General features: G+C 29.9%; 1 protein-coding gene across 1 annotated transcript; it reads left to right on the top strand.

Annotated features, from left to right (window-relative positions):
• The first annotated feature begins 250 nt into the window (after positions 1 to 250).
• On the top strand, positions 251 to 20,251 carry CCT8 (chaperonin containing TCP1 subunit 8). The gene is made up of 10 exons (XM_075370459.1): positions 251 to 410; positions 1,893 to 2,063; positions 4,700 to 4,831; positions 8,795 to 8,993; positions 10,745 to 10,806; positions 11,277 to 11,414; positions 12,429 to 12,674; positions 13,886 to 14,089; positions 16,704 to 16,940; positions 19,484 to 20,251. Exons 1-10 carry the CDS (start codon positions 351 to 353, stop codon positions 19,673 to 19,675), a joined length of 1,641 nt encoding a protein of 546 aa, XP_075226574.1. The 5' UTR covers positions 251 to 350; the 3' UTR covers positions 19,676 to 20,251.
• Positions 20,252 to 25,789: the final 5,538 nt, after the last annotated feature.

Below are 25,789 nucleotides of genomic sequence, written 5' to 3'. Positions count from 1 at the left end.
AATAGAAATTAAATAATATTCAATTTGTTTTGGAATTTCCACAAATACTCTACTAATCTTCTGAAAACTTAAAATGTGAATATTAAAAATATATAATGCTACTATTAATTTTGATATTTTATTATTAATTCTGAATATAACAAATAACATTATTTACTGGGACATAAATCCATGAATAATAATTAATCATTCTAGAATAGCACAGTACTTAAAGCAATTACAGAGTGCGCTTTGAAAGTGATCTATTTATGTGTTACTTCTTGTAGTCGCCATAGTTGTATTAGTGGTCATTGATTGAAAAGTTGAATTCTTAAAGAGTAATTTAAATTTTCTATAATTAATTATAAAAAATGGCTCTACACGTTCCTAAAGCGCCAGGATTTGCTCAGATGCTTAAAGAAGGAGCACGGGTAAGAGAAAAATTTATTTTACTATTATACGGTTAGTGTGGGTGTGAAACTTCATTGTGCACACATGTTTTTTTTGTGGAATACTTTATCTTAAATACTTCTCATAATAATAATATTGATAACGTTATTTCAGCTGTATTCTGATTTCATTAATTTTTTTAATCATGTTAAAATATCTTTTAATTTTTTTAATCTTTTCAGATTACGAATTCACAGTTTGAGGTTAGTTGCACGTTTTTGTTAGATTATTGGATCATTTTAGTTGACTCCTTTTTGGATCAGTCCCTAGAAGGAGCGGAACCTTAGCCGGATAAGCGAATAGCCTCTTAACTGATTGTTATAACATAAAATTTAAGAAATTTTAAATTTATATATAATGTTAAAATACAGTTTTTCTTGTGTATTTTACAAAAAAAAACTTATATTTCTTGAATGTATAACTTAAGTTAGGCACTGATCTTTCTACTCTTGAACAGGAGTTTGTGTTTAAGAAAGCGGGAAATATTTGAGAATGATACAATGCCACCAGTACACACGGTAGTACGAGATGGATTGGTTTGGCAAACTTACAGTCCTGTCTTTGCTAGATGAAACACATTTACTAACATCAAATAAATGCTCTATTTATATAAGATCTTACATACTGTTGTTGCCAGCCTTTTTATATCACCATCACATCTACCAGCAGCAACTATACCTCCGTTCACTCACGAATTTCATTCATCATTTTGTAATAGATAAATTTCATCTTTGAAATTCTAATGTATGATTGCTAATATCACTGTTTTGCAAAGCTTTGTTGTTGTGTAAACACAGTGCTTTGCATACTCCCTTGGGCTAACAGTCATTTCCTTTTTTGTTTTGGAATGTACAGATTAGATCACAGATTGCACTGAAAATTATTTTTTTTAACTTTTATAAACTTGTTACTCAGTAAAAACATTTCTGGCATGCATATGTGCCTTGGAGCAAGACAGTGATTGTGTCAATTCCTTTCATATACCAAATCAAATAATTGAGAATTAAATAGAATTTTTTTCCAAGCATTGACTTTGTTTTTCAGACATGCCATGAAAACCAAAAGACTTAAGATTCTGAAGGAAAAACTTAGGTAAAACTAGTTAATTATTCTCCAAAAATATTTTGTTCATTGATCAGACAAAAACTAGAGAGTAAACATTTTGCAATCTTGTCTACAGCCACTGCATGTATTGTTATTTTGAAAAACTATTTTTAATATAGGTTTAAACTAAAATTAACAGTAAAAAATCACAGGCAATTTTTACACTTAAATTTTACCAATAATTATACAATAATGTTAATAATAATAATGATAATTTTTTACCAATAATGTTTTCCCTTGTATGTAAATAAATTTTGTTATGGGGGCTTAGTATACAGTTTAGTTTATTAGTTTTAATTATTTGAAATTTCTTTATATTTTTACTAAATGCTTTAATACTGAATTATTATACTTTTCAGCATTTCTCAGGTTTAGAGGAAGCTGTCTATCGTAACATTAGTGCATGTCGACAGTTTGCTGAAACAGTTCGAACTGCATATGGTCCAAATGGGATGAATAAAATTATTATTAACCATATTGAGAAGCTTTTTGTTACAAATGATGCTGCAACCATAATTAAAGAACTAGAGGTAAGTACTGTATTTATCACATCAGATTTTTTTTTTCTTATTTTGGAAGAATTCAACCAGACTAATTTTTAACATAAATTTAATCGATTTTGTGTTAAAGCACAGATTTTTCCTGCAGAATCATCTTGTCATTTGCATTTAATCAAATGCTATTGACATAATCCTTTGTTTCATGGTGTGAGTATCCCATAGAATCTGTTTTGTAATTCCTATATTAGTAAGACTGTTATTCTAAGATTAAAATGTGAATTTAAATGAATAAATTAATTTTCCTCAGTAAATTGGTTTTAACTTTGAAGTAGGAAAAAATTTCACCTGTGCAATGAATAACTAAAGGTTTTGTATAACACATGATAATATATTTTCTACATTCACTTTTGATGGTGATGTGTGGATGGAAATTTATACATGCATAGTTCATACATATGTATATCCTTAGACTTGCTAAGTCTTTATAAGTGCTAGAGCTAGAGCTAATTTGTACAAAATTAGTCACCACTATCAATTATAACATTATTAGGCTAGAGTTGGTTTAGGATTACCAGTTTCTCTGGTCCCCTTCACAAGTGTACTATGCTAAGTAGACCATCATGAAACATTTTACATTTGGTTTGTCAAGCAGGAGCGAATAAGATAGAGCATGCACAGAACATGTAATACCCTCACGTTCCAGGACTAGAGCTAGTGCCATCAAATTCATTTTACTAACAGCTCAGTTATGTTTTATACTTTCTCTGTTCATATTGCTCTTTGTTTAATATTTTTATTAATATTCTGTTTTGTCTTTGTGTTAATTTTTTTCTTTTTGTAGATGATTTATGCATCACATAATCATGAAACTTGTCATATGGACATTTTTTAATTTATAAAAAAAATTGACATGCCTGACCAGGATTTGAATCCAGGACTTTGCCTAATTAAAAGCTGATATGCTACACTCTCCCATGGGTTGCAATAATTAATTTATTTTCCATTACTTTTTAATTTTGTTATTATAATTATGCTATATTCTAATTAACCCAAATTTTTTTCTTTAGATGTTGATATTTAAATTTTTTTTTTTTTTCTTTATAGTAAAAATGATAGAAGTAACCACCACTTGTTTAAACATAGAAGGAGAAACCCTTGGAATGTGAAGGGGAATAATTTTTTATAATTCTGTGTTTGTAAAAAAATACCTCAATTCATATAAAACAGGATAAGAAAATGACTGAAAAGCTTGCAATGTTTCAACAGTTAACTGTTGTCCAATCAGAAATGAGCTGAAGTAGTTAAGAAAATTAACCACACCAGGCAAGAAAATAAAAATGACTGCTGTTTTAAAGGAATGTGAAGAATTTGTTAAAAACATAATTTTGAGATTTTGACTAAAGCTACATCATCTTTTCCCCAATAGTGAACCACCAACTTTGAATAAAGTTTTGGTGGTAATAAATAACTTAAATTAGCTTCTTTTTTTTTTTTTTTTTAAATTAATTTGTACAAGATTATTAAAACATAAGATTTTACATTTTATTTCAGTTAGAGAAATATGGTCATTGATGGCAACATCAGACCATATTAATTGATCAGAACAATTAAAATATTAAAAAAATGGAATGTAAACAACTGCAAAAGCCTGATGTGATATTTTATTATAACTATTATCATAAAAATCAGCCTAGTAAGCATTCTTAAATAGCATCTGCATGGATTAAAATGTAATTCTTGCAAAACCAGATTGCTCATTGTTCACATTGGCATTGATGATAAATATTCACTGAAAATTGTCTTTAGTTTTTGAGGCAAAGAAAACTACTGTTGACTATCATTAAGAGATTAATGTGAAGTTTTCCAAAACTGGTTTCATATAGTAATGTAGCTGTTATCAAAATAAAGTGTAGTAGTGGATAATGCAATATATCGCAGAGTGTAAATGGAGGGTATTCCAAATACTTAAAGCAATATTATTTCTTGGCTTCATACCAAATGTGTATACCATTTAATGCAACCATGTCAAAACTGATACAAGTTGAAAGATAGAAATGCAAACATAAAAGTGATTATTAAAATGGCAAGAGGATATGGATATTGTATTCTTCTTCACTTACTATGTACTCTTAAATTTATTAAGATGATCTGGAGTCAGGTTAAAGGGTAAATGGCCATTTAAACAGTAAAATGTTTTAAAATGAATAAAGTGCAGCGTGTACTTGAAGAAATCTACAAAATAATGGTTGAGAAGAGGAAAAATTATATCAGTCATATTACACAAGAAGAAAATGGAAAATATCACATAAATATTGGTAGACAAAATGGTGATAAGTACTTCAGTAACAACAAATGAGTTTATTAATTCAGTGGATGAATTGGGGGGAGAGTTGAACAGTTAGAGGACAGTAATTAAATCTTTAACTTAAAATGTAATGTTTTAAACTTTCCACAATAAAATTTATACACACTTGTTTATAAGTGTATTGTACAATGCAAAATTATTAGTGTAACTAAATGAAATTAAAGTTTTTAAAAATATTATTCAATTGTAATAGCTTAAAACTTTTGTTATAAGTTTTAGTATTTATGCTGTAATGACTTAACTATAATACTTAAAAAATTGATTTGAATAAGTAAATAGATTTAAACTATTTTTTTCCCAGGTTGAACACCCAGCAGCCAAACTAATGATAATGGCATCTGAAATGCAAGAACAAGAAGTTGGAGATGGTACTAACTCTGTTATTATTTTTGCCGGAGCACTGCTTGAGGCTGCTGAAGAACTTTTACGAATGGTATGTTTGAGAGGGTATAGCTTGTTTGAATGCGATTAAAGCATAGTGGGGCCTGTAATGCCGCACTTGAAGGCATTACAGGGACCCATTATTAATGCATTCTAATAATGCAAACAGTAGTAGCAATATTAGATTGCTATATCAGTTTGTTATAAAACAGATTGAAAATAATTTTTACGTGATTCGAGAGCCTTTTATCTTTTTCCCAATTTTCTAGAATTCTAGCTTTGTTCCAGTTTGCACCATTATTGGCTATGCCTATACAATTACATACATCGACATTACATCCCATTGAATTTTTTTTTTTTAAGATAATTTACTCTAATTATTATTCTTTTGAGGTTTATTATTTCAATATCTATTAGCTTACATGTCTTACCAATTGTTAATTTTTTTTTTATAACATAAGCAAGTTTAGCATGTTTTTATTTTTAATTTACAAAGTGATAAATAGTGATAGATGATTTATAGAAATATGTGGTTGATCGTGATTGATAAAAAATAGTAGGATGCATTTGTAGTTAATGCTAGGTAACATTATGATTGTATATGGCACCATGTGTGTCATTGGGGGTCGGTATCTATGTTGTGAGGATTGTATGTGTGGTGTGAAATTAGACCTAAGTGTGTTTTTAATTCTACTTGAAAGAATAACAGCCTACTCAGTTTGAACCCATAATTGAGAACGTCACACTAAAAATGGCGTATGGTGTTTCACGCTCTTTTTGATGCATTTTATATTCTGAATCTACAGATTTTTATTTTAATGTTTTAACAGATGTTAGCACAAACTTTGAAAGAACATATCATATGCTCTTTTTGTGATATCACTTTTTCATAACCTGTATGGAAAATGAAACCTGTTATAAGCTATAAGATTGTAAGCTTTATTTTGTTGCAATTTTTGTTAGGTGTTTAGCAATATCATCCGTCTTGCTAGAAAGGATTATTAAACAATGGAAAGTAACAGAGTAAGGTAGGAAAAAATCAGTGGATAAATCAAAATGGAAAACAAGAAAGGAAAGTAAATAGAAATAAAGCTGAATCTTGTATAACTGTTAAAGGAGACCATCATGCAAGTAAGACGTTTAAATCAGTTCAAAAGTGTTGTGCAAATGTTTGTTACAAAACTTTCTAATGATGATAACAAATGTCTGTTCAAAGATTTTGGGATATAAGCATCAAAGCCTAACAAAATTTATTTTTGGCAGGTTTTCTGATTAAACATAATGTAAAATCTTGTCTACAGAACCTTTAAAGGAAATAGTAAACATATGGAAATACTTAGTGCCTGCAAGCGACAGGAAAAAAAGTAATGTGTGTAGTAATTTTCTTTTAAGTATATTACATATATCAGTAAAAATTTGTGTACTGTTCAGAATCAACTATTAACGGTAGAATCATTTGATGACAAAAGGGGCAAACATTCAAATCGATCTCACACTATTGACTACAGAATCTGGCAGCTTACTAAAGAACATTTGAAAAGTATACCACATTCTGAGTCTTATTACTCTCGGGCAAAGTCAGAGTTGATATATCTTGATAGTCCAAATGTAACAGTTAAGTCCCTGTACATTCCATTTCAAGATTATTATAAAGCAAAGATTGGGACTAATGTTAAAATTGCATGCAAGAGATGTAAGTTTTTTATAGAGTGCTGCAACTACACTTTTCATAAGCCTTACACTGATGTTTGTGATTACTGTTGTAAATCTGAGTTTATACTTCAGGCTGATAAAAATTATCCTTGTAAAATTGAATACAATCTGTACTAGATGCGTGTTAAAGCTCGTCATAAACTTAAAGGAAAAAGATTAATCAAAGCAGAATAAGAGGATCAGATTTATTATGTATTGAATTCGACTACACACAAAATTTACCAATTCCAAAGCTTAACTGCACAGCTCAGTTTTACAAACGATTACTGTGGTTTTGTTTGTAATAAGCACATTCACAGTGAAAATTCAGAAAGATGTATGTACACTTTTCTTGAAACTGAAGATAAGAAAAATCCTGATAGCATCATTTCTTTTGTGCATAAAATACTGATTGAATTGATGAAATCTAAATCATTTAAAAATATTGTATTTTTCTCTGACTTAGCTGGGAGTCTGAACAAAAACTTCAAATTTCTCTTGTTTTGCTCTTGCTTTTCAAAGATTTATAATCTATCAATATTAAACAGATTTATTATATATCAATATTACATTATTTCCCATATGAGGCAGTAGTTATTCCCAGTGTAATTGCAATTTTGCCCTTTATTCAGTTGAATAAAGTTGAAGTTGAAGCTGAAGTGCATTCAAACAGCAATGGAGTACCTTGAAGTAATAGCTATGTGTTGTGTAAATCCTGAGCCCTTCAGAGTGTTATGAGACAGATCTATTTTAAAAGAATGTTCCCAGACTTTGCTCCCTTACTTTCTTTAGAAATCTGTTGCTAAAGGTTGTAATTTTTAAATACAAAAGTATAGACTCATATATTTGAACCTTCTGGTACTATCAGTGCTTAAAAATCATACTATTCCAGTTTTATTCTATTTACTTTTTGGAAGAAACGTCTGTTGTCTTGTGAAGTAAAAAATGTAGAATCTGTACAAATGAAAAGTTGCACTAAATTTAGCTGAAGTTAAAGATATACAAGATTTATATGATCTTATGAGTGAAGAAGTTAAGGACTGGTTTGAAACTGTTATTAATAGTGGTAAAATAGACTAGTGCGATTGTTAATAATCTAATTTCTAATGTAATCAGTTTTCTGTGTTACTAACATTACATTTTATATTTCTAAGATTTTTCTGAATAAATTCTTATTATTTCACCTTAAAAATGTAAAACATGCTGTTCACCTTAAAAAGGCATATGAAGGATATTGTTGTTATTATTTTGTTGATATTTTTCTGATACTTTTTATTGTTTTATTTACATAATTATATTGTTTATTTTGTATCGTACAACTGTATTAAATACATAATTTACTTGATCAAGATGAAATTTGTTATAAGCTTTTAAAAACTTAAAATTCGTTTTTCTTGAGAGGCCGTTTTAATTTATTTATACGCCCTTTTTAGTGTGACATCCTCAATTGTTGGCATGTCTCAATCTGCATTATAGCAGTAGGGTTTCTCACTTATCATTTGTACTTATCTTCCCTCTTTAAGTACCTCCAGTGTAATATGTTTTTAAGTAATTATATTACCATTATCTAATTACTTAAAAACAAAATCGATTGATTCATTCTTTATGAAAGTAATGGACATTTTTATTAATAATAGCTGTTAAATAAATAATTTAATAATTACTAATGACAGAATTATTTATTTAAGAACAGAAATTTTGTGGGTAGTATATTCTGCCTGTCAGAACAATGATAATTAGAACAGTAGAAACAGCAAATTATGCAAAAACAATTGAGTAAGTAAAATAATTTGACCAAAATTTTGACTGCTTATGTTTACTTAAAAATCATTTTTAATCATTTTAAATATGTTGAATATTGTGCGTTGCAGATTTGCATTATTTTCTATAACTGCTTGAGGCAGACCATAAACTGTGTTTACTCTCTTTGTTTTCTACTTTTGACATTAATTAATCTCTTTTTATGTAAAAATATAACTTGAATTAGCAAAAATCAGAACTTAAAAAACTAAATCTGCTTCTTGATCAACTTTTATGTTGTTAAGCCCACAGACATTGAGGCCAACTCTTATGATTTGCATACTTGTTTATGTAAAAATTCTTTAAGATGAGTAGATATTTACATAAATAGATGCAATGTGAAAAAGGTCATTCAATGAACAAGCTCGTTTAGTTCATTCACTAATTGGATTATTAAACCATGTGAAATCATATATAATGTGTGATTAAATTTTCCTATAAATTATAATTAATGTTCTTTGATTTCATTTACAGATAATTTTATGTGTGTTTGTATCCTTTTTCATATTTGTTACTTTTTCAGGGTTTAACTCCTTCAGAGATTGTTGAAGGATATGAATTAGCTCTTGATAAAGCTTTAGAAATTCTTCCAACTTTGACATGTAATGAAATTAAAGATTTTAGAAATACTGAAGAAATTGAAAAAGCTATAAGGTCATCAATAATGAGTAAACAGTACGGCAATGAAGACTTTCTTACGAATCTTATTTCAAAGGCTTGTGGTTAGTGAAAATTTATTTGTTCTTAATGTAAATGATTTTCATGTTTTAGTAATTCTATCAGTTCTTATCTTCTGTTGTTTTTATGAGATACCATAATATTTGTTTAAAAAATAAAAATAGTAAATTTACTGTTTTCAGTTCTCATTTTTTTACATTTTAGTAATGTTAAAGTATATGTATAAAAAAAGTTGCCAGTTGCAGGACTGTATTATTCTATAAGTGAATTTGCCTGTTTAATTTTTACTTTGAATACAACCTTTATTATTGAGATTCAGTTATGCTGATCAAAATGTTGAAATGTGGTAAAAATTGAGTGTTTTTTGAGTGGAAATAAGAGTGAATATATAGTTATAAATGTCTTTCTTTACTTTTATTCTTACTATTTAAAAAATATGATAACTATTGTTAATATTTTTGGCATTTCCCAGATCAAAAAATTTATGTAAATAATACTGCTGGGGGCTGTCTGTTTTTATCTTAGACTTTCTCTTTTAAACTTAAGAATTATTTTCATTTAGATTACATAGTACAAGAGGGACAGTCTCTCAGTGCTTCATTGGTTTATAGATGTCAAACCAGAATGAAATAAAACTTTCAAATACAAGATTATTTTCTTAAACAGTTAACGTTGAATCTTTATTAAGCTGTTGTAGTAACAATTTTCCTGAAATTTATGTGGAAATTTAAAGTAAAAAAGTATTTAAACAATTTTTTTTTCATTATGATGTTAATCTTTACTTCGCCAAAAAGTTCACATAATATCCATAAAAGTAAAGAAATCTTTACAGGCTGTGTTTTTATAAGTATTTTTAAGTTATTTTATTTTTAAACAACGCCGTTTTAACAATTCCTTTGTAAAGGATTGTTTGTAAACAGGTTTTTTTTAAATTACATATTTTTATATATAAACTTTATTGAAGTTGTGTTTGCTTTATTCATAGTAAAATTATTAAGTTGTTCATTGTATGTATAATTACCATAAATTTTGCCAAAAGTAAAGAACCAAAATTATTTAAAAACATAACAGGATCAACTTAAATGATGAACTTAAATTAAAATTTGGTTTTTCTCAAAGTTAGTTTATTATATTATAAATCCAATACAATATAAATTAGTGTTTTATTTTAAAATAATGGAAGGGAAAAAATGAGAAATTTAAATTTAATTTATTTACGTTTGTAAAGATTTCTCTTGAGGATTACTTCTTGTAACATTAATAATATTACCAGTTTTTAATAATTTTTATTTTCTAATTCGGTCCAACAAGTTTTATCTACCATATAGTCTATTTTAGATGAGTCATATTTTCAATATTTCATCAAATATCTGCAATCTTTTTTTCTATTATTAATTCTTTAATTCAGTCATCCTACATTTTATTACGTACATTTTTTTTCAAAATGTGGAAACTATTTAAAATTAATCATATTCATATATTTTATGATTCTCATTGCTGAAAATATTACAAACAGTTGTTATTCATATATATATAATCCATGCTATTAAGATTAAACAATAACATCAGTTTGCGAAGTGATATGCACACTCCAAAAATGTTTACTTGAATACCTGTAATAACGAGTTGAATATCACAATAAAATCAAATTATAAACCGTTTAATTATATTAAACACTCTTCAAAGTGAAATTTGATTTAAACTTCAGAAATAATATTGTAATTTAATTAAATTTTGTTAGTATCCATTTTATGAATTAAATTAATTTGTGTTTGTCTTTTTTCTATATTTGCAGTATCTATCCTACCAGAGAGTAATACATTTAATGTTGATAACGTCCGGGTGTGTAAGATTTTGGTAAGCTATCCATGTTTATTCTTATTTTACTTGGTAGTAATATTTAATCATAGATGAATGAATGTTGTTATTGTTTGTGTACAAATAAACATGTCATGTGTGTTTTTTTACAAGCAATTTTTTATGTTTAATTTTTTTTTTGACAGCATTGTATCATCTTACTAGATGAATAATTACTATCACCTTATTTTTTTTTTTTTTTTTTGTAAATCATGAATCTACTTTTTCTTTTTATTTATAAGAGATAATAATTTTTTTTATTAGTCTTTGAATATAATATTAATGATGGCAACAAGAAAGAGTTCATTGTTTTATAAATTTAAGAAGAAAATTACTAACTCAACTGTAGTTAAAGTAAAATTAATTAATAATACCTTTATTATTGTTTTTTCTTTATTGTTTGTTATAACACTTATTAGATGTTGATGTTTTATAATTCATTAATTTAGTTCTATTAATGTCTATTATAGGGAAATGGTCTTTATAAATCAGAAGTTATTCATGGAATGGTTTTTAAACGCAATGTTGAAGGAGATATAACAAAGAAAACAGAAGCTAAAATTGCTGTTTACACTTGCGCAGTTGATGTAATGCAAACTGAAACTAAGGTAAGTAATTGTACATTTAAGCCATATGTACTTTACTTCCATCACTCTTCACTCTGCATAAAAAAAGATTTATGAGTGATCAATTTTTTTATTAGAAGTTCAGCAAAGGTTATTCCAGGCCCATAAGCACCTCTTTTAAAATGTTTTCCATAACCATTTATCTTATTCATATATGATTTGAATGCAGGGAGATGCAGATTGACTGGAAAGTTCAGTGGATAGAGAATGTAATGTTTATTTTTTTTATAATTCATTAGATGTTTGGATCTTCACATTTGGATATTTTTTAATGTTTATTATTATAATGTTCCATGTTGCACTTGCAACTAAGCGTTGCTGTAATCATATAAATAATATGCATCTGTTCATTCTTTATAATAACCCAAACAAAATAAAATAAAAAAATGAAAATTTATATAATTTTTCATTACATTGAAAACAATATATTAATCAGTAACATAAAATTACTTTTAGCTTTTCTCTATTTTCATAAAATTAAATGACTTTTAATCAAATTAAGGCTTAACATTTAACAGAAAAAATTATTATTTTTTTTTTGTTATATTTAACAATCCATGTTCTTGTACCTTATATAAACTGTTAATAATTATTTTACTTGATAAAATTTGTCACTCTTATGAACTTCTAGCTCATAGTTCTGTATTATATTGGGCATATTCAATAAATGTATTAACAAAATTTATATATATATGATTTTAATGAATTTGAAATTAAGCTTTATAGCAGTATATAATAATTATGGGTGGTGGTGGTGGTGATGGAAATTTTGTGGTTGAAGCACAAACTTTAATGAATTGAATTAATGAACTGTGAGCTCTATCTCTGTGTTGAGTTAACACAGTGCTGAGTTTGAACTGAATGATTCAGATCAATTGAATGAATAATATTACAAAAATAATAGAATTAATTTACGTTAAATAAATTAAAAAAATCTCTGTTTAATAATAATGGACTTCCTGTGGACATTGATTTTTTTTAAATGATATTTTCCAGGGTACAGTATTAATTAAAACAGCTGATGAATTGATGAACTTCAGTCGTGGAGAAGAAACATTATTAGAACAACAGATAAAAGCAATTGCTGATGCAGGTGCTGATGTTATTGTTGCTGGTGCTAAGTTTGGTGATATGGCTCTACATTATGTTAACAAATATGGTTTAATGGCTGTCAGGTTAAATTCTAAATTTGATATTCGACGATTATGTAAAGCTGTTAATGCAACTGCTCTACCAAGATTGGTAAGATTCTTTTAATAATAAAATTTAATTTATCTCTTTTTGATTATGCAAGCAGGAATTTATAGCGTCTTCTTTATATCTGATTTAACACTTTCTCACTTATTTACTTTTCTGTTAATAATAGAGGTCTGGTTAACACATTCTGTATTAATACTGCATTGGTCCTGGGGAGGATGGTAAATTACCCTAATTAAACAGATGATAAGTAGTCTCTGTATTGTTTAATCACTCCTTCTTCTCTTAATTTTCTTTCCCTTTATTCCTTCTTCTTTAGTATAAATGCCTTGGGTATTTGGTCACTATATCCCAGTTCCATCTGCAAGGTCATTCCTTCACCTTCTGGTGAAAAACAACAAGACAAGTGAATCTTCATTGGAGATTATTAGTGGCCCTATGAAACTGCTCAAGGATCTTTATTTTCTGTTTTGGGTTTGCACAAAAAGCCTAATTAGTGGCTGAGGTACCTTCTGAATAAAGTCGCCTTATTTTTTCATATTTCTTATTATTATTGACTTTATAACTACAGATTTATTGATTCTGCCCATTTGCATAAATTTGATTATAATACTAGAGAAATTGCTTCCTGACTAACATTCTAATTAAGTTTGAAAGTAATTTGCATTTTACTTTAATTTTTTTATGAAGATTTATTTAAGTTATAAATATTACATATTTTCTTGCTATTATGTTTGATCTCTATTTAATGCAAAAGGTTTTGTTAAGTCATCTCGGCAACATATATATTCTATATAAAGTTATATAGATTAGTTAGATAAGATTTTAGATTAAGTAATCTGGGTAACATATTTTACATGTTGCAAAGTATCAGAATTAGCTGAACTAGAAATGTTGGCCATGTAAACATAGTTAGGAACTTTTTAGTTTAGATAGTTGTCTGTGATACTTGGATGCGATTAGCATTGAGTAGTGGAGATTTTTTTATAATAAGTTTGCTCTTATATAACAAATTCAATTACTGTCATTCATTAACTTTATTAATTATTCAAATGTTAAATTATTTAGTCACACAAATCTTAAAGTAATCGTTTTCTACATAATTATTTTCATAATGAAAATTTTATGAAATTAAAAATCAAAATACAAAATTAAAAAAATTTAAGCAGTAACAGTATACAAGGAGAAGCATATTTTTATTTGAAATACTTGGAATAATTCCACTATTATTGCATCATAGAGTTCTCTTTTTTCAGATTCCACCAAATCGTGAGGAACTTGGTTATGCTGATTCAGTATTTGTAGATGAAGTTGGTGATACTTCAGTCGTAGTATTCAACATAGAAGGTATGGATAGTAGAATTTCAACCGTAGTGATTCGTGGTTCAACTGATAATTATATGGATGATATTGAACGAGCTATTGATGATGGTGTAAACACATTCAAAGGAATTACAAAGGTTAGATTCATTCTTATAATTTTATTGTGTTGTTCATAAATTGAATACAACACAGTTTCATTAAGCTAAATTGTTGGAATTAAAACTTGTTCTACTAAAAAATAGCCTGTACAGGGAATTGGAGATACTGAATGAATGCATTTTGTATAGTTAATGACATAATCATGATACATTTGTAAAAAATTAACAGAATATGACCTTAAGAAAATTAATTTTCTGTTTGAAATTATAATCATGATTTTGAAATAGTTTCATAAATAGTAGCTTTCATGAAGTTGTCAAAGCGAGCAGTTGTCAATTCTTGTTTACTCTTCAATGTCATCAACAGCCTTAAGTTTTTGTAAAAATTTGTGTGATATCACAAAAGATGCTTATCATTGAACAGCAAAGAAATGTCAAATTCTATATTTTGCTTCAAAAATCACTGTCATAAATATCAATGTTGATAAAAATTCACACAGTGAAACTGCTGTGAGAAATCTTGCACAAACATTTCCTTGAGGTATGTGTTAATTTATTTTTACATTTTCCCATATGACCTAGAAACAGAAATAACACCTGACCAAGCAGCAGGGCTATTATAATTTCAAAAAAGACACTCTTTTTATGGTGTACCCTCTAAATTGAGAAAAGGTAAGGTTTCAAAAAACATTGAGTAGCTGCAATAATTTAAATGAATCCTAAAAATGTAATTAAAATTAATATAAGATTGTAAATATGTTTAAAGTGATAGAAGGAATGAGCATCAGAGGTTGGAATATCAGCAGGAAGATGCCACAGTATACTCCACAATGATCAGAAAGTGTGTTGTTTAGTATATTGATTCCAAAAATATTATCTGCTTAATTATCCCTGCTGGTCATGAAATATAGTTTTATATTAATGTATAATTTTATAATAATGATAATACTTCTTAATATATACTGAAAACTCAAGTATTGTTAGGTGATCTAAACGCATTAATTAAAATTTGATAATGGTTAACCCATAAATTTATTCTCATATCTTCATTATCGGGTAAGAATAAAATTTAACTGAGAATTTATATTTTATAACAACACTTTTCATTTGGTAATATTTTGAGTTTCTGAGTTAATCACATTCATTAATATTACCATTAATGAATATGATTAATGTTAACCATTATCTATTTGGTTCCTATGAATAAAATATAGAAAGAAAGTGAAGAACTTTTTTGTTAATATTTCACGTATGAAAATTAGGATAACCGTTATTAAGATATCGTTTGAGTTAAATAAAGAATTTAAGAGTGTAAAAGAGAATATAATTTTTCTTTAGTTAGTGATATAAGTTTTTTTAGATTCATATAAATAGCCGGCCTCCGTGGTGCAAGTGGTAGCGTCTCGGCCTTCTGGAGGTCCTGAGTTCGAATCCTGGACAGGCATGGCATTTTTCACCCATGCTACAAAGCATTCATCTCATCCTCTGTGGAAAAAAATTGCTTAACTGCGGACCCGGAGGTTAAAGAAAAGCATATAAATAAATATGTGTATTTCATATCAGTTCAACAAAAAAAAAGAAGTTTTAGCACTACTTTTTCAGTTTTTGATAAAACTCAACTTATCCTTTCATATGTAAAACACACATTTGTGTATCACAATGCATATCACATTTTTTCTCAAACTAATCGTTTTAAGTTTAGATAAAAAAGGCATTTTTTATTTCCATTTACCTGTGTTAGCATCTTAAAAACAAAAAATTATATTTTTCATTAATTCATCATCTAACAATAAGCTACATATCAACAATAAAGTTGTGCAGATTTCAGAAAAGAAATCCTGAACACTAAGGGTTATAATGTTTATAAAATATGTTTTAATTTTTAGTTTTTATAGAGAGAAAAAAAAAGGTTTATACTAAATTAATTTTTTTTTCGTATAAAATTAACTAGAAACCAAAACCTATGTAAATGTTTATAATAGATTCATAATTGTAATATATTTTTTATATTCTTTAAACTTAATTGTTAAACAACATTAAACATCTTCTTCATTAAGATATTAAATCATATGCTAATAATTGAAGAAAAATTATGAGCATTTTACAAACTTACTGTTATGTAATAAATCAAAGAGAGCGTAGACATTGGATCCAGTGTCACTCAAAAAATTGTGAAATTTAAAAATGTGATTTCATTTATAAACATAAAGTAATTGTAAAAATTTACTTTGAAAAGCTTGAATTTGTCGATAGTTTGGTAACAAAGCTAATATATTAGGAAAGTTTGAAAAATGATTATATTTAGAAATTTAAATGGAATTTAATTTTAAATAGTTTATGAATAGAATAATTTATTTTAATTCCTACAATATTAAGAGGAATTTTAAACTACTTTAAACATTAAACTACATTTTGGCTATACTGTGAGAGCCTAGGACTTAAAAATTGATAATTCAATGTCTAATTCGATGGAGGTTTTTTTTTATTTGAGATAATTTAACTATTTTTTAATGTAAGTTATAATTGGGAATCAAGACTGTCTTCGGTCTAAGTACCAAAGGCATTTCCCAATTTGTGATTTCTGTTTAATTAATCCATTAAGTAATTAATTTATTAATTGACATTAATTACAGTATTCTTATTTTGTTTATAGGATGGCAGACTAGTCCCTGGAGCAGGTGCGACAGAAATTGAATTAGCAAGACAAGTAGTATCATATGGTGAAACATTACCTGGTTTAGAACAATATACAGTTAAAAAGTTTGGTACGGCTCTTGAAACATTTGTTAAAATACTTGCTGATAATACTGGGATTAAATCTAATGAACTAATATCAAATCTGTATGCTGCTCATCAAGAAGGAAAGAAAAATGCTGGTTTTGATATTGAGGTAAACCTTAAAATTAAATCTCTACCCTTTGAGTGAGAAGGAAGTTATTTATGATTTATAATCACTATAGATATATTTACTATAGCATGTACGCTTATGTAGTCAACGTATACAATTGCATCCCGTGAATTAGAATAGGTTTTCAATCCAATGAGATTAAAACATCAAAATTTATAAGATTAACAGCCTTAGGTATTTAATATTATAGTCTAAAAAAAGTTCAATCAAACACCACTGCACTGTGGATTACACAATGAAGTGTATTGAGATATAATGATAGCATTCAGCAAACTGTTAGCCTGTTAGAATGATTCACCCAATGCTACTTCATCAGTTGTTTGTAATTTATGGTTGAAATCCTTTCATTTATTGTGATTAGTATTTTGTGTGCTGTCATCTTTTCCTCATCTATTTAGGTTATCCATGTCTCTTTAAAATAAGACAGTTTATATTAAAGAACTTATTATATGTATTATTATTAAATTTCGCTATATAATTTCTTGTGATGTTGAAGTCTTAGTCTAAATTATAGATTTATTTAAAGAAGACAATATTGCCTTGTTATATAGCCTTATGACCATTCAACTTGACCACCTGAAACCTTTTTCTTTTGTTCTGTTGTTTTTTTCCTACTTATTACCTGTCTAATACCCTTCTTCTTTTTATCAGGTTTGTCTTGATGTCCTCCTGAATATGCATAGAAGTCAAAGTATAGATGCTTCTATTTTATGGGATCCATATACTCTGTGACAGCCATTGTTAATCATAGGAAAATCATTTATTTAAAAACACAATTTGTAAATTGTACTAATGAAACAAAATTGTTTAAAGTGTGAAGCTTTATATATGAGACATATTCATAAAGTAAGGGATATTTGGTCATTAAAAAAAATTATCTTCTGAGGAAAGGTTTTTACTTTCAATTTTAGTATACTACACATCTACTTCACTTTTCCACATTGTCGCCATTCAGATCTAAGCACTTTTCATAACGCTGCACCAGTTTCTTTAACCCCTCTGTATAGAAGTTCACCGCCTGGGCATTGAACCAGTTGACAATGGAAGTCTTGAGTTCCTCGTCATTTTGTAACCATTCTCTAACATGCCACTTATTCAAATGCAAGAAGAAGAAGTAGTCGCTAGGTTCAAGGTCGGGACTATATGGGGAGTGTGGTTTGTTGAAAAAAGTTCCAACAAAATCTTGAATCTTCTTAGTTATGGCAGCAGTGTGAGGACACGCATTTCCGTGAAGGAGGATTATGCTGGATGACAGTTTCTCATGTTGATTTTTTATCACATGTCTCAGTTTGGTGAGCATTTTGCAGTACATGACAGCTGTAATTCTTGATCCAGGTTCCATGAAATCAACCAAATTATACCCTTTTTGTCCCAAAAAAACTGTAGCCAACATTTTTCGACTCTCATACATAATTGTTTTAACTTTTTTGGTTTTGAGGAACTTGAACGGCAGCACTGTGTTGACTGTTGTTTCGATTCTGTGTTGGTGTAGTATGTCCACATTGCATTGCCCATAATAGTGTAGAACAAGTCATCTTCATGTTGTCAACAGCAGTCCAAAAACGCTCATCCACTGCACATTCTTTGCTCTTTGTATTGGTCGGTGAGCATTTTCAATACCCACCTTGCACACAGTTTGTGATATCCAAGCTTTGTGACAATCATGTAGATAGAGGTGCATCCAACATGTGGACATTCATTAGCCAGAGCACTAATCAATTGCCGCCGATCACATTGCAGTTTTCAGTTTATTTGTTCAGCAATTTCATCGGTCTGAATACTGGGCCTGCCAGTATTCAGGTATGTGTGCCTCTTATTAAATGGTCGTACAATGTGCGACCATTTTTAAAGTCTCGATACCATTGTCTAACCTTTCCTTCACTCATTACTGTTTGTCCATACACTAGGCACAACTCCTAATGAATTTCAGCGGTTGAAGATCCTTCTGCACTCAAAAATCGAATCTGCATGCACTTCACAACTGGCGGGAGAAACAATTGTCACAGAAATTGGTATGCACACTCACTGGCAGACAAACAACTACTGCTTCAAAACAATAACTGTAGTGGCTTCGCAAGTAGACGATAGATGGCCCTGCATGTGTTAAACTATATTCAGACCTGCTAATATTTAAATATAAGCTGACATCCCTTACTTATGAATATGCCTTGTATATATTTATATACAAATATAAAATAAATATTAATATATATAAGTATTAATATATAAATATATATTAATACTATTTAAAGATATTTTTTATTATACTTAAAACTACCCTGTCAAAATTGTTCATTTAACCCAATTTAAATTGTTTCTGTTGGATTAGAAGTTTGCATTTTAGTATTTCCCATTGGTTGTTTAATTGTATGTGAAATAGTTCTCTAAATGTTATAACAGCATTTAAAATCAATGTTTACTGTTTATAAATAGTGAACATATAGTGACCTCATTTATGTAATTACAAAGGGTAAAAAAGTGAAAATGGAACTGCTGGGTTTAATTAAATTTCTTCTTTTTTTTAGGGAGATGGAGCTGCTGTAAAGGATGCTGTAGAAGCTGGAGTATTTGATTTATACCTAACAAAATATTGGGCTTTGAAATATGCAACAAATGCAGCATGCACAATTCTTAAAGTAGATCAAATAATTATGGCTAAAAGAGCTGGTGGACCAAAAGGAAAGCCACCTGGTGGTGCTGGAAGTGATGAAGAATAAAATCATTATAATTGCAATGATCCCTGAAATTACAGTTTTTTTTGTTTTTTTTTTATACATATTTATTGTTGAAGAATCATAATTTCTCATATTTTAAAATAATAAATTTTAAATATATATTTTTTATTGTTACTAATGTTTGTAGAAGCTGCTAACATTTCTGTGGAAAAAACAAGAAACAGAGTTTCTATGATTATAAGTTCATGCATTAGTTAATAATTTTTATTTTGCATTTAATTGAGCACTTTAGGTTACTGATTTATAAAATACAATTTGATAAAAAATAAACCCTTTAACTTAACCATTGTTACTTAAATATTTTTACCCTACAACTTGCAATAATAATGATGCATTTTGCAAGCCTTTACCTTAACATCACCATTCATAAACATTCTGAGTATAGATAGCAGTGGCTATTAACACTTTTACGCTATATTAACACTTTTACGCTATATTAACACTTTTACTGCATGAAATTTTTTGAGATACTTTCATTCAGATCAGATCATTTTTTTTTTATAGAATTAACCCAATATACTTTAAAATAATTATCAATAAAAAATTTTCTGTTAGTTATCTTTTTTTTGTCTTTTATAGAAAAACCTTGTGATTGCATGTAATGCACTTGGCCTATTTTAAAGAAATTTTGAAATTTTTTTAAACCGGGCCACGTTTAACAAATTCAGTGCATGGCAATTTTTTGTTCATTGGTAATTTTTATTTCAATTATGTAAGAAAAGAAAGTCAACATTTATCATTAAGCTATTTAACATGAAAATATTTAACTCTAGTTTATAAAATTAAAATTTAATGTAGGTTATATACAAGGGATATTCAGTTATTAACAAAACAAATTTATGTAAAGAAAAAACAATTTATTCAATGACAATGAAACTTACACTACTTTTCAACGTAGTCTCCAGCAACATTTAGACATTTGTCCCACGATTCTGTAAGCTTTTTGATTCCCGCAGTGTAGAAGTCTTTACCTTAACTCTGAATCATTCGTATACTGCTTTGTTGTCATCAAACTTCTTGCTGCATAAAAAGTCTTTGAGTGGGGTGAAGTCTGGACCGTAAGGGGGATGTAGCAACACCTCCCAACCCAACTTCTCAAGCATTTCTCCCTTCTCTGAGCGATGGGGGGGGTGCGAGTTGTCATGCAAGAGAATCACATCTTTTGAGAGAGGATACATCCTCTGCGTCTAAGTGCCACCTGTTTGCTCTTTTTAATTGCATGTTACCAACCAAACATATTTTACACTTTATTGCAGCAAATACTACAACGAGCTCTTTACTCGATAATCCCCATTTTTTTTCCAGTTACTTTCAGGTAAAAAAATATGCATTATCAATGCTTGTATTGCAGAGCAGCTCCTTTGTATTGGACAGGAAAACAGTTTTCCTTACAGGTGATGCACGAGTATTTATTTCATCAGACATCAATAAATACTTTTGCTACATCTTTTCTAATTTGGACAGCAGTGTAAGTTATGGAACGTCTTGGCAGTTAAGAAACACCATTCTTATACCATTTGCCAACAACTACATTACTATTACTTTGCAAAGTGTGCATTTCACCTCTTTTCAATTTATTCTTTGACGTGTGTAGAGTTGAATCTTCTTTGGGATCATAATGTATTTCCAATCAAGATTATTATTTTTCCAATAATTTGTGAGCCAAGTCCACACTTGTATAGAAATTATCAGTATGTAATGTTCAATTAGTGGATCAGTTCCATTATTGTATTCTTTTCCAAAGAACATATGCTGAAATCGCAGTCTTCATTGGAAAGGAACCTTGGGTACATATATACACAGGTTTGCTTCTGGGGTAAAAGCTTTTGAAAATTATTTTTTAAGTTATCAACTAAGCATCTAATTTTGTACAATTGGTAATTTTCATTCCATTCCTTTATTATCACAAAAATGTATTAAACATAACAATAGTTCAAATTTGTTTCTTGACATTAGCTTACAAATACTGTTATTGTACAAAGGGTTTTTAGACTAGTAATCCTGAATTTTAGATGTTTAGTCCTGCCCCATACAAATAATAAAACCAGTAAATGCCACCAGTTCACTGATATTTATATATTTCCACATTATTAGCCTAGCAGATAGCTCTAATGATTCTGATAGAATTCCTTTTAAATTTTTTGTTTCCCATTTGAGTTTGTTTCCTATACTATATAATTTATAAGTTCATCAATCATTTGAAGAAAAAAATTAATAGGTTGAATGTTATTTAAATTGTTAATAAACTCTCAGAATAGATAAGGTACCTTTCACTGTACCTTTCACAAATAGTGACAACCCCAAGGGGCCCCTAACAATCTCTTAGTACAGGCTGTCCCCTTCCCACTTTTACCCGAGCGACTATATCCATTCTAAAGTAAGTTATTTTACACTATTCTTCTTGTGCTTTCATTTTTATTAATCTTTTGAACCAGTTTGCACACTGATCTCATTTTGCCTCACCTTTTAGCATGATACTTATTATTCCTTCTGGGCTTGCAAACTCATTTCCACCTGGTCTGTCTACCTCCCTCCATGGACACTAAAGAAGATGTGCCTAACTGCGTCATCTCTCCCGCAATATTTGCACTCTGTTGTGGTTCTACTTTTCCTATTGAAGAGGTAATTGTTGAATGAATGACCCCATGACCAGTGAACTGTTGATCATCCAGTAGTCCACCTCCCCATGCTTTCTCTTAACCCAGCTCTTGATAACTGGCACTAAAACATGTGTCCACCTCCTACAGTGGCTTGGTCCTACCTGTCTTGCCACCACTTCCTCATCAAGGTTTTTTATTTTTTCCTTCACTTCTTTTACATTTCTCTTGTATAAGATAACTCATTGGTGGCATACTGACTATCACCAGCACATCCTCCAATGATATGATGCCATATGCACAGACCATTGCAATTCCACTCTTCTTTGCGATCCTAATTTTTGACGGCAGCGTTAGAATTCGATTGCTCTTTGCAATACTGGTGCAGCATAAAGGACCACTGAATTGACAATTAAGGCATTAACCTTCTCCTCGAGATTGTAGGTCCTCCCACATTAGCCATCAACCTAGTTATTGCAGAAGCCAGCCTTCTGCAATTGTTTAACTTAACTGCAATTTGCTTTCTTAACAGTTACATTTAGATGAATCATGAACCTTCTATTCTTGTCCAGTCGTACTCCAAAGTATTACCTTTGAGAGAAGGCTGGATCTCCGAATCCCCCAACTAATTCTAAATGGTTTGACCCTTCTCCTTCCAGTTTTCCTGATTACCTTGACTTTCTCTACTGCCAATAATAGTCTGTTACTTACTCTAACTATTTCCACAGCTACAGTTGCCTTCTCACCACATCCCTCAGACCTCTTTCACAACCAGTGCAAGGTTGTCTGCAAAAGCAATGGACACCCACACCCTCTGGCCAATCCAGTCTCATTATGTTGTTAAACACCTGGTTCCAAAGTATGGGCTCCAATACAGAACCCTGTGGGACTCCACAGGGTTCTGTCCCTTTCTTTTCAAGCTTCTCCTTAATTGTGAGCCTTGACACACTGTTAAACACATATTTTACATTTAATAGTATCACTATGGGAAAACATTTGTGTATGCCTAGTTCTTCTGGCAGCCTTATCAACAATGTTCATTAGTTTTCTGACAGTGCCTACGGTAGACCTACCTCTGAAACCAAAGTGACAGCCCTCCTTTAAGATACAGCTCCATTTTCAACCTCCCCTACACCATTACCTCGAGTAATTTCCTGAGAGCATTAATAACGCATATCAGCCCATAAGTAGAAGGATCATTTGCTCTTCTTCCTTCTTGGACAGCACCGATCGAGCAGACTCCATTCTTCTGACTGTACTCTGTTCATGGTCTCCAGGACCATCAGTGGCACCACCTCAAATACTGTCTACCACCTCAGCCAGTATACCATCCAGTACTGGGGTTTTACAGTGTCTCAGTCTTGCAGCAAGTAATTCTTCATTGATGGTAAATCTGGGCATATCATTCACGAATGTCTCCTGCTACATAACTGCTACCTGCCACAGAAACAATATCTGCCACGCTTATCAACTGCCTTTGGGTGAGTACAGATAGTGATCTGAATCTTCCCATCACTATCCTGTATCCATTCCCCAGCAGATCCTCGTCCAGGCCCTTGCAAACTTCTTTCCATCTTGCTTTCTTAGAGAGGATCGCCGCCTTAAGTTTCTTGCAGCACATCCTTAATTGCAATAACACCTCCTTTACCATGGCATTATTACCCTGTTGATGTCTTTGCTGGAATATCCGTCGAAATCTCATACAATCATACCTCAAGTTCTCTATCCCACTGGACCACCAATATACCGGTCTCCTTCTGTAACTACTTTTCTGTTTCAGTACTTCTCCACATATTTCTGTGATTAAATATGAAAGCATATCAGGATCTGCATACTCCCTATCTTCAATTTTCATAGTAAAAGCCTTCCTCAATTCCCAAAGCCCAGATCCTAGAGACCTTCTATTGCTGGGCACCTCTGGTTGCCCATCACACCTGTGACAACCACCTAAATACATCTATGATTGCTGAGTGTCTTGTTTTCCATTACTGTTCAGCCAGAGATCCTCCCAATCAAATCTTCAGAGACAAAGGTTATGTCTAAAACTGACTCAAACCCACTCTGCTGAAATGTGACTTAATCACCAATATTAGGCAGCACAACCCTAAAGATGCCACAGCTTCTCCTAGAATTCTTCCCCCCTCTCATCATCGATATGGCCTCCCAACTCAGTGCATTTGCCATTAAAATCCCCAGGACTCCTGTTCTCTCCTTCCTAACTACTTGTCAGTTCATCCATCATAAGGACATACTCTTCTATATTAGGGGAAATATAGCAACTAAATATTGTTAGGGTTCCTGTTTCCTGCCCCCAAACATAACCACTGCCATTTCCGTACTTATTCATGGCAAACCAATTGGAAAGCATCCCAACTGCTTATTCACTGATGCTATCAGACACCCATCTGTCTCTCTCAGTCAATTTCCAATTTGGTTCATGATCATACTTATTACATTAGAAATATCTAAGGATTTTGTTTTTATTTACAGGAATATTATCATCTGATAATGTTATATCAGTATCAGTCTCAGAATTAGACAATTTAGTACTTGATCCAGTTGTTGAATATAAATTATTGAAGAAACACAATCATTACTATTATTGTTAGATGTTGAAAGAACGTATTCATTGTTACTATGAGTATTAGATGTTGAAGAAATAGGCTGATTGGTACCATTATTATTAGTTAGGCTCACATTGGGTGCATTTACCAGATTATTACCCTGCTCAGTTTTTACATTATATGTTGAGGTTAAAGGTATATTATTATGACTTGATATATCAGCTGAACTTACTAATTTTCTATAAATTCATAGTATCAAAATAACAAAAACAGCCATAGTATCATTAACATGGATGTATTTGATGAGTTTACCAGATTTTCTTAGATATTCCTTTAGCTGTACTACTGCAGAATTTTCTTTTTTGGTCAATTATATTACAAACACTAGAATCACTGTCAGAAGAATATTTATAATTTTTGTCATCTTCAGTCATCAAAATTTTCAATAGTTTCAAAATTGCTTGACAAAAATCATTCATTAAGGTAATTCAATACTTCGCTGTCATTTAATTTCTTTTCCATCTAACAAAACTTTAATTATAAATCATTGCAATAGACCTAATGAAAATAGACTGAAATTCACAAGAAAACGTAAACCATATAAAATATTGCTTAGAAACATACAGTGGAGAGGTTATAATTTATAGGTTATATTGATCAGATGATTTCAAAAAGACAGTGGTGCCAACCTAAAACCAAGGAAAGAAATACTTTTTTACAAGCAGCAATAAACTAAATTCCCATTTTAAAACCATTCTACTCTCTCTTTTTCCTGTTTAGCCTCCGGTAACTACCGTTTAGATAATTCTTCAGAGGATGATATGTATGAGTGTAAATGAAGTGTAGTTTTATATATTCTCAGTTCAACCATTCCTGAAATGTGTGGTTAATTGAAACCCAACCACCAAAGAACACTGGTATCCACGATCTATTAT

This window comes from Lycorma delicatula, chromosome 7 (assembly GCF_047948215.1).
Source record: "Lycorma delicatula isolate Av1 chromosome 7, ASM4794821v1, whole genome shotgun sequence".
Classification (NCBI taxonomy): domain Eukaryota; kingdom Metazoa; phylum Arthropoda; class Insecta; order Hemiptera; family Fulgoridae; genus Lycorma; species Lycorma delicatula.
This window is presented reverse-complemented; position numbering and strand designations above follow the sequence as displayed.